The following is a 13,301-nucleotide window of genomic DNA, read 5'->3' as shown; positions in this document are numbered from 1 at the left end:
GGCTGCAACACTTCCATGATACATCTTCAAGGATATGAACATGCACGGCTAAGCACAATTGATAACAGTGCATCTAAATTCCAAAATCAATCTCCATAATAGTGTATGTGTTTCCTATTGCCAAGGGGGCCCTTTAGAGTAGTGAGAGAAGATCTTCACCCTGAAACCTACAGCATCCCTTTACAGCAGTAAGTAGCTAAGAGAATACGCTGTCCCCTCTTCCTTATGAATCAGGGTAAAGTCTCTCTCACGGAGGAGTAATAGGGAAAAGCAAAGGACACACTGACAAAGGAGATTAATCAGAACTGGCTTTGACAAGCACTGTGGCAATTGGACAATTAAAACAGAAGACTTTCAAGGGAGGAAGAAAAAAAGAAGAACGAACTGAGGAGGAGGGTAGAAAAAATAGTGCAACAATGAATGAATGAAAACTGAAATTCTCTGTAAATGTTCATTAAAATTAATAAAATTTAATTTAAAAAAAGAAACAACACCAAAAAGGAACATGGCAAAATGGCAACTATAAAACCTGGTCTATCACACTTAATGTGAACTGACTTAATGCACTAATCAAGAGAAAAAGAGTAGAATAGATTAAAAAAACAACCCCAAAAGAAAAAAACCCCATAATGACACAAATCCCATCAATGTGTTGTCTAAAGAGACTCATCTGACAAACTAAGGAAAAGATGGACTCAAAATCAAAGGCAGAAAGAAAACATACCAAGCAAATGGCATTCCCAAAAAAGGCAGGAGTGTCAATACTAATCTTTGATAAAATAGACTTCAGAATGAAAATCACAATAAAAGATAAGGAAGGGCGCTATATAAAGATAGACATAAAATTGGTCAACATCTATGCACCAAATGATAGGCTTGCTAAATACATAAAACAACTATTAACTAGATAGATAGATACCACAATAGGGGTTGTTATTGTTGTTGTTATGTGTCCTCCAGTTGCCTATGACTGATAGTGACCCTATGTATAACAGCTTTGTACTCTGCTCTAGCCTGTGCCAATTTTATTGTCTCTGCCATACCTACTTACTCTAGTCACTAAATCAGTCCATCTCATCAAAGGTCTTCGTCTCTAGTAATGTTCCTCCCCTCTGTCGAGTATGACATCCCTCTCCAAGAACCGGTCCCTCCTTGCAACATGTCCAAAGTATATCAGACGAAACTTCAGAATCCTTGCCTCCAAGGAGTAGCCTGATCTCACCCTCTTTAGGACGAACCTGTTTGTTCTCCTAGCAGTTCATTCAATACTCTTCGCCAGCATCACAACTCAAAGGCATCTCCTTCTATCATCCCTAGTCATTGTCCAGCTTTCTGATGCATAGCAAGTAACTGCAAAGACTATGGCCCGAATCAGGCACATCCTAGTCTCCAGACTGACATCATTGCTCTTCAGTACTTTGGAGAGGTCTCTGATAGGAGACATTCCCCAATGCAATTTGTCTTTTCATTTCCTGGCTGATGGTACCAAGAGTGTTGACTGTAGAGCTAAACAAACTAAAGCTATTTACAATCTCAATCTCTTCACCATCTATTATGATGCTGCCAAATGGCCTAGTGGTGAGAATATTTTTTTTTTCTTGCTGGTGAGCTTCAATCCATTTTGAAGGCTGCAGTCCTTGGATTTCTGCAGCAAGCACTTCAGGTCCTCCTCAGTTTTAGCAAGCAGGGTTGTGTCATATGCATAACGCAGATTGTCTACCTCCAATCCTGATGCCAAATTTCTCCTCATATAGCCGAGCCTCCTGGATAATCTGTTCCACATATAGATGGAAAAGGTATGGAAATAGGATACATCTCTGGTGTACACTCTTCCCAATTTTGAACCATGTAGTGTTCCCTTGCCTTATTCTGACGACTGCCTCCTGGCCCAAGTATAGGTTAAGTATAAGCATAATCAAGTGTTCTGGGATTCCCATTCTTCTCAGAGTAAACCACAATTTGTTGTGATCCACACAGTCAAATGCCTTTGAACAGTCAATGAAACACTGATAGACATTCCTCTGGTACCTCCTGCATTCAGCCAAGATTACATTAGCTATAATATCCCTAATACCACAGCCTCTTATAAACCCAGCTTGCACTTCAGGCAGTTCTCTGTTGATGTGCTATTCCAGTCCTTTTTAGGTAATTTTCAGCAGAATCTTACTTGCATGTGATATCAATTGAGGAGGACCAGACGCCATTATTGGAAGCCCAGCTCACATGTGAGTGGGCTATGGGGTTATTGAGAGTTCTCTGGTTTAATAATTAAAGAGAAACCTCTGTGCTCTCTCCTGCAATGTGCTGGGAACTTGGTGGTCTCTCTTCCTGTAAATCATATATCTTACACCGTTTCAGGCTCCTAACCCCTCTTATGTGAAAAGCATCATTTATCATAAAGAACAGAGTGTATGCCCTCCCTTACTCTATCGTTTGTGTATTTATCTTTTATGATTCTATGAAAATTGAAATATGAGATCACTTTTTATTATTATGATTCTATGGAAACCCTAAAAAATGACATCATTGGTTAGACCCCTATATATTCTAATAAACGCTGACCCATGAAGCTGCCGTATCTTGTCCTGCCTGTGTGAGTGCATTTTTCTTTGCGGCAGTCCTGTTTTGCCTTCTATGCTTGTCTCTTTATGTTCATTTCTTCCAGGCACTGAGTATAGGGTTGCGATCTGCAACAATCAATGATATTGTTCAATAATTTCCACACTCTGTTACATCACCTTTCTTTGGAATGGTATTCCCATAGATCTTTTTCCAGTCAGTTGACCAGGTGGTTGTCTTCCAGACTTCTAGGCACAACTTGGTGAGCACATACAGGTCAGTGCCTGTTTGCTGAAATATGTCAATTGGTATGCCATCCATTCCTGGGGCTTTGCTTTTTGCCAATTCTTTCATAGCAGCTTGAACTTCTTCATCACCACAGGTTCTTGCTCACATGTTGCTTCATGAAATTCTTCTGTTCACCAATTCCTTTTGGTACAATGTCTGTATATATTTTCCATCTTATTTTAATGCTTTCTGGAGAATTTAATATTCTGTCCAAAGCATCTTTAAGTATTGCAACTCGAGGTTTGAATCTGTTTTTCAGTTCCATCAGCTTAAGAAATGCTGAACAAGTTTGGCTCCTTTGATGTTCCGACTGCAGCTCCTTGCACATTTCATTGTAATACTTTGCTTTGTCTTCCTGAGAAGCCCTTTGAAATCTTCTCTTCAGCTCCTCAATTTCTTGAGTTCTTCTCTTTGCTTTGGCTTCTTGGTGCTCTAGTGCAATATTCAGAGTCTCATCTGACATCTATCTAGGTCTTTTCTTCCTCCACTGCCTTTTGTAATCTTCCTGGATGATATTCTTGATATACTCCAACAGTTTATTTGGTCTTCGCTCATTAGTGTTCAAGGCCCCAAATCTGTTCTTGAAATGATTTTGAAATTCAGGTGGGATACAGTGAAGGTCAAATTTTGGTTTCTATGGAACTTATTTAATTTCCTTAGCTTCAGCTTGAACTTGCATATGAGTAGTTGGTGATCTGTTCCACAATCAGCACCTGGCCTAGTTTCACAGCTGATATTGAGCTTCTCCAGTGATTCTTTCCACAGATATAACCAATCTGATTCCCATGCATAACAACAGGTGAAATCCATGTGAATAGTCTGTGTTTATGTTTACTATAAAACGTATTTGCAATGACACAGCACTCTTGCCAATGGATAGGTCAACTAAAAAAAAAAACACAACAACAACAAATACACACCCTTATCGAAAATGCAGAAAAGTTAAACTACACAGTCAGCCAACTTGACCTGGTGGATGTATTCCAAGCACTGCACCCAACTAAAATATAATTCTCTTCTTAAGTGCACACGGAACATTCTACAGAATTGATCATATCTTAAGGCACAAGGCAAGCCTCAACAAATTAAAAACACTGAAATAATACAAAGTATCTTCTTAGAGCATAATGCAATAAAATTAGAAATTAACCACAAAAGGATAAAGCATATAAAGCCATCAATATGGAAGCTTAATAACACCCTGCTAGAACATGATTATTGAGATATGGAAGAAATAAAGAATGAAATAAAAAAGTTCCTCAAAACAAATGATAATGAAAATACAACATACCAAAACCTCTGGTAGTACTCAGGGGATAGTTCATAGGAATAAGCAAATACATTAAAAAATTAAGAATGAAGCAAAATTAATGATCTAACTCAACACCTTCATCAAATAGAAAAAGAACAACAATCTAACGCAATAGCCTCTAGAAGAAAGGACATTATAAGGATAAGAGCTGAAATCAATAAGATAGAAAACAGAAAAGCAACTGAAACTTTCAATAAGACCAGGAGCTGGCTTTTCAAAAGGGTCAATTAAATTGACAGGCCATTGGCAAACTTAAGAAAAGAAAAAAAGGAGAAGACACAAATAACTAGATTAAGGAATGAGAAAGGTGACATCACAACAAAAGCAGAGGAAATTAATGTATAATATCAGAATATCATACAAAGCTATATTTGGTTAAATTTGAAAATGTAAGAGAAAATGGACAAATTCCTTGACAATTATGCCCTACCCAGACAGACATGGTCAGAAGTAGAACACTTGAACAGACCCATCACAAAAGAAGAAATATAGCAGGTAATAAAACGACTTCACCACAAGAAAAAGTCCTGGACCAGATGGCTTCACAGCTCAATTTTACCAAACATTCAGAGAAGATTTCTCTCCAATTCTACTTATTTTACTTTTTTTAAAAAAAAGAAACAGAAAAAGAAGAAACACTCTCAGTGACATCATATGAAGCAAGTATAACCCTAATATCAACATCAGGTAAAGATATTATGATATCTCTCATAAACATAGATGCAAAAATCCTTAAAAAATTCTAGCCAATAGAGTAAAAAAGCATATAAAAAATAATTCATCATGACCAAGTGGGAGTCATAAGAGGTATGCAAGGGTGGTTCAACTTAAAAATCAGCACAATTCAAAACACAAAACAACAAGAACCAAATGATCCTAGCAGAAAAAGCATTTGACAAAATCCAACACCCGTTCCTGATTAAGACACTCAACCAAGAGCCATTCTCCATGGGGAAAGACTAAAATAATTTTCTTTGCAAACAGGGACCAGGTAAGAATGCCCACTGTCACCACTTCTATTCAATATTATATTGGAAATACTTGCTAGGACAATATGGAAAGAGAAGGAAATAAAAGGCATCACAATCGGCAAAGAGATGGTTAAACTGTCACTAAATACAGATGATATGGTAGTGTACACAAAAAACCCCAAAGACTCAACAACAAAAAAACCCCAACTGTTAGAGCAAGTAGATCAATTTAATAAAGTGGAAGGATACAAGATTAAGATTTAAAAAATCAGTACGATTCCTCTACAATAACAAAGAGAATTCAGAGAAGGAAACCAAGAAAGCAAAACATTTACAATAGCCAAGCACAAGTTGAAATACTTGGGAATGAACCTGAGTTCACAAAAGACCTATAGGAAGAAAACTACAAAACATCTTTGTTATATACAATAAAAGACCTAAATAAATGGAAAAAAAATGTTGTGAAAATGATAATGCTACCAAAAGTAATCTCCATGTTCAATGCAATCTAAATACAGATATCAAATTCATTTTTCAAAGAGATTGAAAAGGGAATTGTCAAGTTTATTTGGAGAGATAAGATGCCCCAAATAAGCAAAACACTTCTGAGAAACAAATATCAAGTGGGAGGTAAAGAACTCCCTGATCTCAAATCCTACTATACAGCAGTAGTAGCCAAAACAGCATGGTACTGGTACAATGACAGGCACAATAGAACAATGATGGTCAACTGATATTCAACAAGGAAATACAACATATCAAATAGGAAAATGACAAACTCTGCAACAAATGATGCTAGCAAAACTGGGCTGCTACCTGTAGAAAGCTGATACAAGATCCACATCTCACACTATACATAAAAAGTAACTGAAGGTGGATCAGAGACCTAGGAATAAGCCCGAAACCATAAAGTTCATAAGAGACAAACTGGGACCAAACATAGAAGGCCTAATCTATGGTATAAAGGGACTGACAAACATAGCCAGAAATGCACAATCTGAAGAGGATAAAATTGATAAATGGAACCCTCTAAAGATTAAATCTCTGTGCTCATTTAATCTTTTCCCAATGGGGTGAAAAAAAAACCCTACTGACTGGGAACAAACATTTGGCAATACTATCTCAGACAAGGGTCTCATAATGGTAGCTTACAGAATCCTACAGGGCCTTCACAAGAAAAAGACTGATAATCCAATTACAAAATTGGCAAAAGACATTGAAAGACTTTTCACAGAGAACATTATGATGGTCAACAGACACATAAGAAATGTTCCAAGTCACTGGTAATAAGAGAGATGCAAATAAAAATCACAATGAGATACCCTCTCACCTCAGCAGCAGTGACAAAGTTTAGCAAGGCAGCAAGTAATAAATTTTGGAAAGCATGTGCTGAGATAGAAACTTATACATTGTTGGTGGGATTCTTGAAAGCAGTTTGACATTTCCTCATAAAGCTGAGCACAGACATTCCATTTGACCCAGCTATTCCACTGTTTAGAATATACCCTGAGGAAATGAAAATTGAGGCACAAAGACTTGTATGCCAATATTCCTAGCAACATTATTCACCATAGCAAGAACATGGGAACAGCACAAATGCCCAATCACAATGGAATGGATTGAAAAAGTACGGTACATTCACATGATGAAATACAGTTTGCAGTATGCAGGAGCAATAATTTTATAAATTACTACCTGAGACAGGAGGGACTAGAGAGCATTATGCAAAGTGAACTCAGTCTCATAAAGACAAATACTGTGCAAGACCATCATTGCAGAACAAGTAGAGAATCCAAGGAGGGGAGAGGTGGAGCTTAATCATAGGGTCACATAATTTGATGGGTGCAGGGATGGATGGGTAAAGGAGAGGGAGAAGATCCAGTGTGGAAAACAATGCATACAAATTTTATGAACTTTGTAAGTAAACCAATATTTAAAAAGTTATGAAAAAAGAGGGGGAAAATGGGCCAAAGATATGGAAAGACTTTTCACAGAGGAAGACACTTACAGGGCTAACAGACACATGGAGAAATGCCTAAAATCACTGGCAATAAGTGAGATGCAAATAAAAACCATAATGAGATAGCAACAGCAAAGTTCAACAGGACAGCAAGTAATAAATGTTGGAGAGGCTGTGGAGAGATTGGAACTCTTAAACACTGTTGGGAGGGTTGTAAAATGATACAACCACTCTGGAAGGCATTTTGGCATTTCCTCAAAAATCTAAATATATAAATTCTATATGACCTTACTAGGAATACATTCTGAGGAAAATAGAAGCGTGACACAATTGGAAATTTGTACATCAATGTCATAGCAGTGTCATTCACAATAGCAAGAATGTGTAAGTAGCCCAAATTTCCATCAATATATGAATGGCTTGAGAAATTGTAGTATATTCATACTATAAAGCACTAAGGAATAATGATTTTTTACAAAAAACCTATATAACATGAGACAGGGTAGAGAGCATTATGGTGAATGAACCAACTCAGTCTCATAAGGTCAAATACTGTTTAAGACCATTATTGTAAAAATAGAAGGCTTACTAGTAATATGTATACCAAAGTCCAAGTGGGTAGGGGAGGTAAGAGTTGGGCTCAAAGTGGGGAGGGGGGAAATCTCAAGGGTGCTAAGTTTGGTGGGCAGAGCTAGGAGGTGAAGAGATTAGGGAATATCCAGTGGGGACTTGAAAAGGTGGGGTAAAGATGGGCATGTGCCAATGGTGATTAATTTTATAAAACACAATGCATGAGAATGATAATGTGAAACACAGTGTGAATAGAGGAATGCATGAAACACAATGTATATAAATGAAATACAATGTATACTATTTTTAAATTCAAACCAATGGGGGGAAGAATGAAGGTTTGGGTCACCCCATTAGGCAAAATCATGACTAAATGAGGTACTCACTGAGATAAAAGTAATATGAGAAGCAATGATGTCAGTCTGAGGAGTAAGGCGTGCCTGATTCAGGCCATGGTATTTTCAGTCACTTGCTATGCATCTGAGAGCTGGACAGATAAAATAATGACAGAAGAATTGACACCTTTGAGTTGCCATGTTGGAGTGATGAATATCCTATGGACTGCCAAAAGAAACATGTATGCCTTAGAAAATGTGTAGCAGCCAGAATGTTCCTTGGAGGCAAAGATGATGAAGCTTTGTCGTACATATTTTGGACATGTTCCTAGGAGAGGCTATTCCTTGGAGCAGGACATCATGCTTGGAAAGGCCTAGGAATGTTGAAGGAAGAGGAAGACCCTCGATCAAATGGGTTGACACAATGACTACAGCAATGGGCTTGAGTGATCAGAGTGTGAGGATGACATAGGGTAGGATGGCGTTCAGATCTATTGTTTATAATGTTGCTATGAGTTTTATTCAACTGGATGGCACCTAACAACAACAACAACAACAATATCCATTAATCCCATCACAGCCCTCATCTAAGAAGAGCTTCCTTATAATGGTGGGTTTTTTTATGTTACAAGAATTAAAAAGAAAGGAAACTAAGCTGAGAGTGGGGATGTCACTATATGCCATCAAGTTGGAACCGAGTCATAGCTGACCCTCCAATAGGTTTGCAGATAATGTAAATCACACATGAGAAGAATGTTCATATTTCTCCCAAGGAATATCTGCTGGATTGGAATTTGATGCCTTTGGGTTGGCAGTACAGCTCCTTACCACTAAACCACCAGAGTTCTTACAGGAGTGGAGTACATTCTTTTAGACCCTGTCTCGTTTTTGAGAAAGCTCCTCAACACCAGAGAGGCCAGGATACATGGAGATCTCAAAAAACACCTGGCCTATGAAGGCTGACAGATAAATGGAATTTTTTTTCTCCACTGCCAACAGACAGAGCAGGCCTTTCTCTAAAGTTGGCACCTTAAATGTACACTTTTTCCTAATCTTTATTTTACTATGCAAAGATATTTAACTATGTAGATCACAACAAATTGCGGCTAATCTTGAGAAAAGCGGGAATCCCAGAACACTTGGTTGTGCTCATGTGAAACTTATATTTAGACCACGAAGCAGTCATCATAACAGAGCAAGGAAACATTTGGTGGTTCAAAATCAGGAAAAGACTGTCAGAGATGCGTCCTGTCTCCATACCTTTTCAATCTATATTCAGAACAGATCATTTGGGAGGCTGGATTTTATTAGGAAATATGTGGCATCAGGATTGGAGGAAGACTCTTCAACAGGTGGTGTTATGCAGAACACATAACCTTGTTTGCTCAAAGTGAGGATGAACTGAAATATTTGCTGCAAAAGGGCAAGGACTGTTGTCTTTAATATGGATTGCAGCTCAACATCATGAAAACAAAGATTCTCACAAACTGGGCCAATAGCACCATGAGAGATGGAGAAGAGATTGTTAAAAGTTTCAGCTTGCTTGACTCTATCATCGTTATTGGCACCAGCAGTCAGTAACAAATTGCACTGGGAAAATTGCTGTCAAGGACTTCTCTAGAGTACTAAGAAGCAACGATGTCAGCCTAGAGATTAAGGTGTGCCTGATCCAGGCCATGGTCTTCATGATTACTTGCTATGCATCAGAGAGCTGGACAATGACTAAAGATGACAGAGGATGAATTGATGCCTTTGAATTGTAGCAGTGAACATAACATAGATTTTCTAGAGAACAAGAAAGCAGGTTGCTCCTTAGAGGCAAGGATTTTTTTAAATTTATTTATTAGTTTTAATGTAAGTTTACAGAGTCATTCATTGTTGCACTTTTCTCCCTGCCCACCCCTTCCTCCCCAAATCACTCCTCTCTTTGAAAAGAAAAACTCTTTCATTGTTATGTAATTCTGTTTTCTTTCAACCCTGATGTCAGTCCCATTTTACAACAGTGGACCTATGCAATATTTGTCCTTCTGTGACTGAGATATTTCACTCAGTATAATGTCCTCCAGGGTCATCCATTTTGTGTAATATTTCATGAGTTCTTTGTTTTCCAATGCTGCATAATATTCCATTGTGTGGATATACCAGAGTTTCTCTAGCCATTCATTCATTGATGGCACTTGGGTTGTTTCCAGCTCTTTGCTAAAGTGAGCAAAGCCGCAATAAACATGGGTGTGCATATATCTGCTTGGGTGGCAATTACAGTTTTTTTAGGGTAAATTCTCAGTAGTGGAATAGCTGAATCAAATGGAATTTCTATGGAGGCAAGGATTTTGAAGCTCCATCTCACATACCTTGGGCATGTTTCCAGGACAGACAAGTCCTTGGAGAAGGACATCATGGTGGAGGACGAGCCTAGATGAAATGTATTGACACAGTATCTGGGGATATGGAGGTAGGCATGTTGGAGATGGTGAGATTGGCTTAGAGGGCAGGGTTCAGAGGTATTGTTCTGAGGGTCACTATGAGTTGTAGTCAATAACACATAACAACAACAATCACCTAATCTGTAAGAGAATAAATTTCTGTTCATTAATGCCTATGACATTTGTGGTATTATCTCTTTCATTGCTACTGAGTGAGCTTTCTTTCTTTCTTTTATTATTGATATTTTAACAAAGGTTTACAGAAAACTTGGATTTCCATTCATTTATGGTTGCACATTTTCCTCCCTATCCCATCCCCAGTTCACTTTTCTCTTTAAAAAGATTCTTTAATTTTTGTACAATTTTCTCCCTCCCCTTACCCCACAGTCCACTTTGCTATGCACCACTTATTCTGGACTATTTTAATGCAAATAATATATAATCTTCTGTTTCTTTTAGACAGTGATTTCCCTCATCTGTTTCAATGCAGCACTCATTATTTATCACACATCACACAGGAGGACATTGTCTATTTTCCTCCAGAAGGACAGCTGGTAGATGGGAAATGACTGTCTTTGGGGTTGGCTGTGTAACTTCTTATATCCCAGACTACCAGAGTTCCATAAAAAGGAAAACATCTGTGCTGAAAGAAGTATAGCCAAAATCCTCCTTGGATATAAGGATATAACTTTGTTTCATGTACTTTGGACATAATATCAGAAGGGACCAGTCACTGGAGAATTCATCCTCTTAGTAATGTAGAGGAGTGGTTAAAAAGGGGAAGAGTATTAAGGAGATGATTATGAAATACATTGTCCAGGAAGCAAAATATCATTAAGCAGAAGTAGCTTCTCCCTTCCTTTATCCCCTTTTTTAGAAGGGTGCACAGTCCTAATTCATGAAAAGACAGATTTTAAGCTTCTTTTAAACAGTCTTCCTGCACAGGAGAGGAAGACCCCAGATGAGATAGATTGACAGAGGATCTGGAGGGTAAGTGTGTCAGAGACAGTGATATTGGCCTAGGATAGAGCAGGGTACAGATATATTGGACATAGGGTCACTATAAGTTTTGGTAGACTCAATCACACATAACAACAATAAACAACAAGGGGGATACTTACTCATATGTCCAGCACAGCTTCATCAGCTCATACATCTCTCTTGGACAGCCTGGTGGGCACCCCATCCTTTCTCCTTTTTCCAACATAGCAGATACTTCACTTCCTTTCATTCCCTAGGAATACACAAAATGTACTGTGCCTTTTAAACTATACTGTTCAACAAAACAAAATGCCAATCACTCATTCTCCCCAAAATGAAAAGGCAAAAGAGTTTATGATGCATTATTTCAATATATAAAACTAAAAAACTGGTGGATTTCACTTTCATGCTAGAGGTTAAGTTTGTTTACTGTTAGGTAAGGATCTGTGTCTTCACTAGATAGGGTGGAGAAGGGGCTTCTAGAGTGTTACTCCCTTTCTTTAACCGATGGTTGTTTTCATAGGTGTGTTCCATTGGTGAAAATTCATTCAGCAGTTTCCTAGGACTTATGTACTTTTCTTTATATATACTAAAATCTAATTAAAAATGTAGCTGAATTGAATATTTGAGATTATACAAGACCATTGTTTATATTTTAACTCTCATTGATGACTAGGGTATATATCTTATTCATATTAATAAGTACTGTACAATGGGGAAAATACATAAAGTTTAGTTGAGTCACCTATTTCTTGATCAATTTAGAGTAAAGTTAATGTTAAAAGGCAGTGCAAAACTTTGAACAGGTACACAAATTATGTGATTCTTGATTTCTGTAAATACAATCTGTTGGCCTTTGGCCATACAATGGCTACATAATTAAAAAAATAAAAGCAAACAACAAATTGAGTGACTTACTCTATACGGCTTCTGCCCATAGGAAAATGCTTCCCACATCAATACACCGAAGCTCCAGACATCACTCTTGCTGGAAAACTTGTAATAGTTGATGCATTCTGGAGCATACCACTTTACAGGCCACTTCCCATGAGTCTGGGCCTGCAAGCAAGTGGAGTTGTTTTTGATTTTAGTTGCAGTTGAGTTGATTCTGACTCATGGTAACCCCATGGGTGCAGAGGAGAACTGTTTCATAGGGTTTTCCAGGCTGTGGTCTTATAAAAATAGATCTTCAGCACTGTTTCCCAAGCTTTTGAGCAGTTGAACCAACAACTGAGCCCTTAATTTCCACTGAGAAATAACTAACTTGAAAAGCATAAGGAAAAATAAAATCTAAAAGTAAGAAGTTCTTTGGAGATGATGTAGGAGTAAAGCAATGGAATCTAATTTTATGCAATGATGAGTAATCAAATGCAACCATTTATACAGCAAAAAACAAAACAGGTAACTGGGTCCTCATCAACAATATATACTAAAAGTTCATAAAAAACAGAGAGACTAACTATAGACTAGGAAAGAACATTTGTTTGGAATGACATAATTGATAAGGGTCTAACATCTAAAATACATTAATTTATACAATTTAACAAGAAAAAGATAAATAACAATTAAAAAACTAGACAAAGCACATGAATGGATAATTCACTAAATAGGATATCAAAACGGGCAGAAGATACATGGAAAGATATATACACAACATCATCAGCCACGAGAGAAACGAAAACCAAAACTACAGTGAGATGCTATCTCACTTCCACTAAGTTAAGATTAACAAAAACATAAAGAAAAAAAAGGAAATAACCAGTGTCGTAGGGGATATGTACAAACTGGAACTGTCATCCACTGCTAATGTTGTTGTTGTTGTTGTTATGTGCCGTCGAGTCGTTTTCGACTCATAGCGACCCTATGCACAACAGCCCTAAACCCTGCTCTATCCTGAGCCAA

General features: G+C 37.6%; 1 protein-coding gene across 2 annotated transcripts in view; it reads right to left on the bottom strand.

Moving 5' to 3' along the window:
- SYK (spleen tyrosine kinase) overlaps nt 1-13,301 on the bottom strand; it is a 248,996-nt gene that overhangs the window by 59,808 nt on the left and 175,887 nt on the right. For both annotated transcript variants that reach the window (XM_006901174.1, XM_006901175.1), the window contains 2 exons: nt 12,318-12,458; nt 11,540-11,652 (listed from right to left, as the gene is read on the bottom strand). In XM_006901174.1, coding sequence (XP_006901236.1) covers nt 11,540-11,652; nt 12,318-12,458 — 254 coding nt within the window. The remainder of the gene's footprint in view (nt 1-11,539; nt 11,653-12,317; nt 12,459-13,301) is intronic.

Source organism: Elephantulus edwardii, unplaced genomic scaffold, assembly GCF_000299155.1.
Source record: "Elephantulus edwardii isolate Elephantulus edwardi_28Jun2011 unplaced genomic scaffold, EleEdw1.0 scaffold00313, whole genome shotgun sequence".
NCBI lineage: Eukaryota > Metazoa > Chordata > Mammalia > Macroscelidea > Macroscelididae > Elephantulus > Elephantulus edwardii.
The sequence above is the reverse complement of the archived record's forward strand: the minus strand, read 5'-3'. Positions and strand labels throughout refer to the sequence as shown.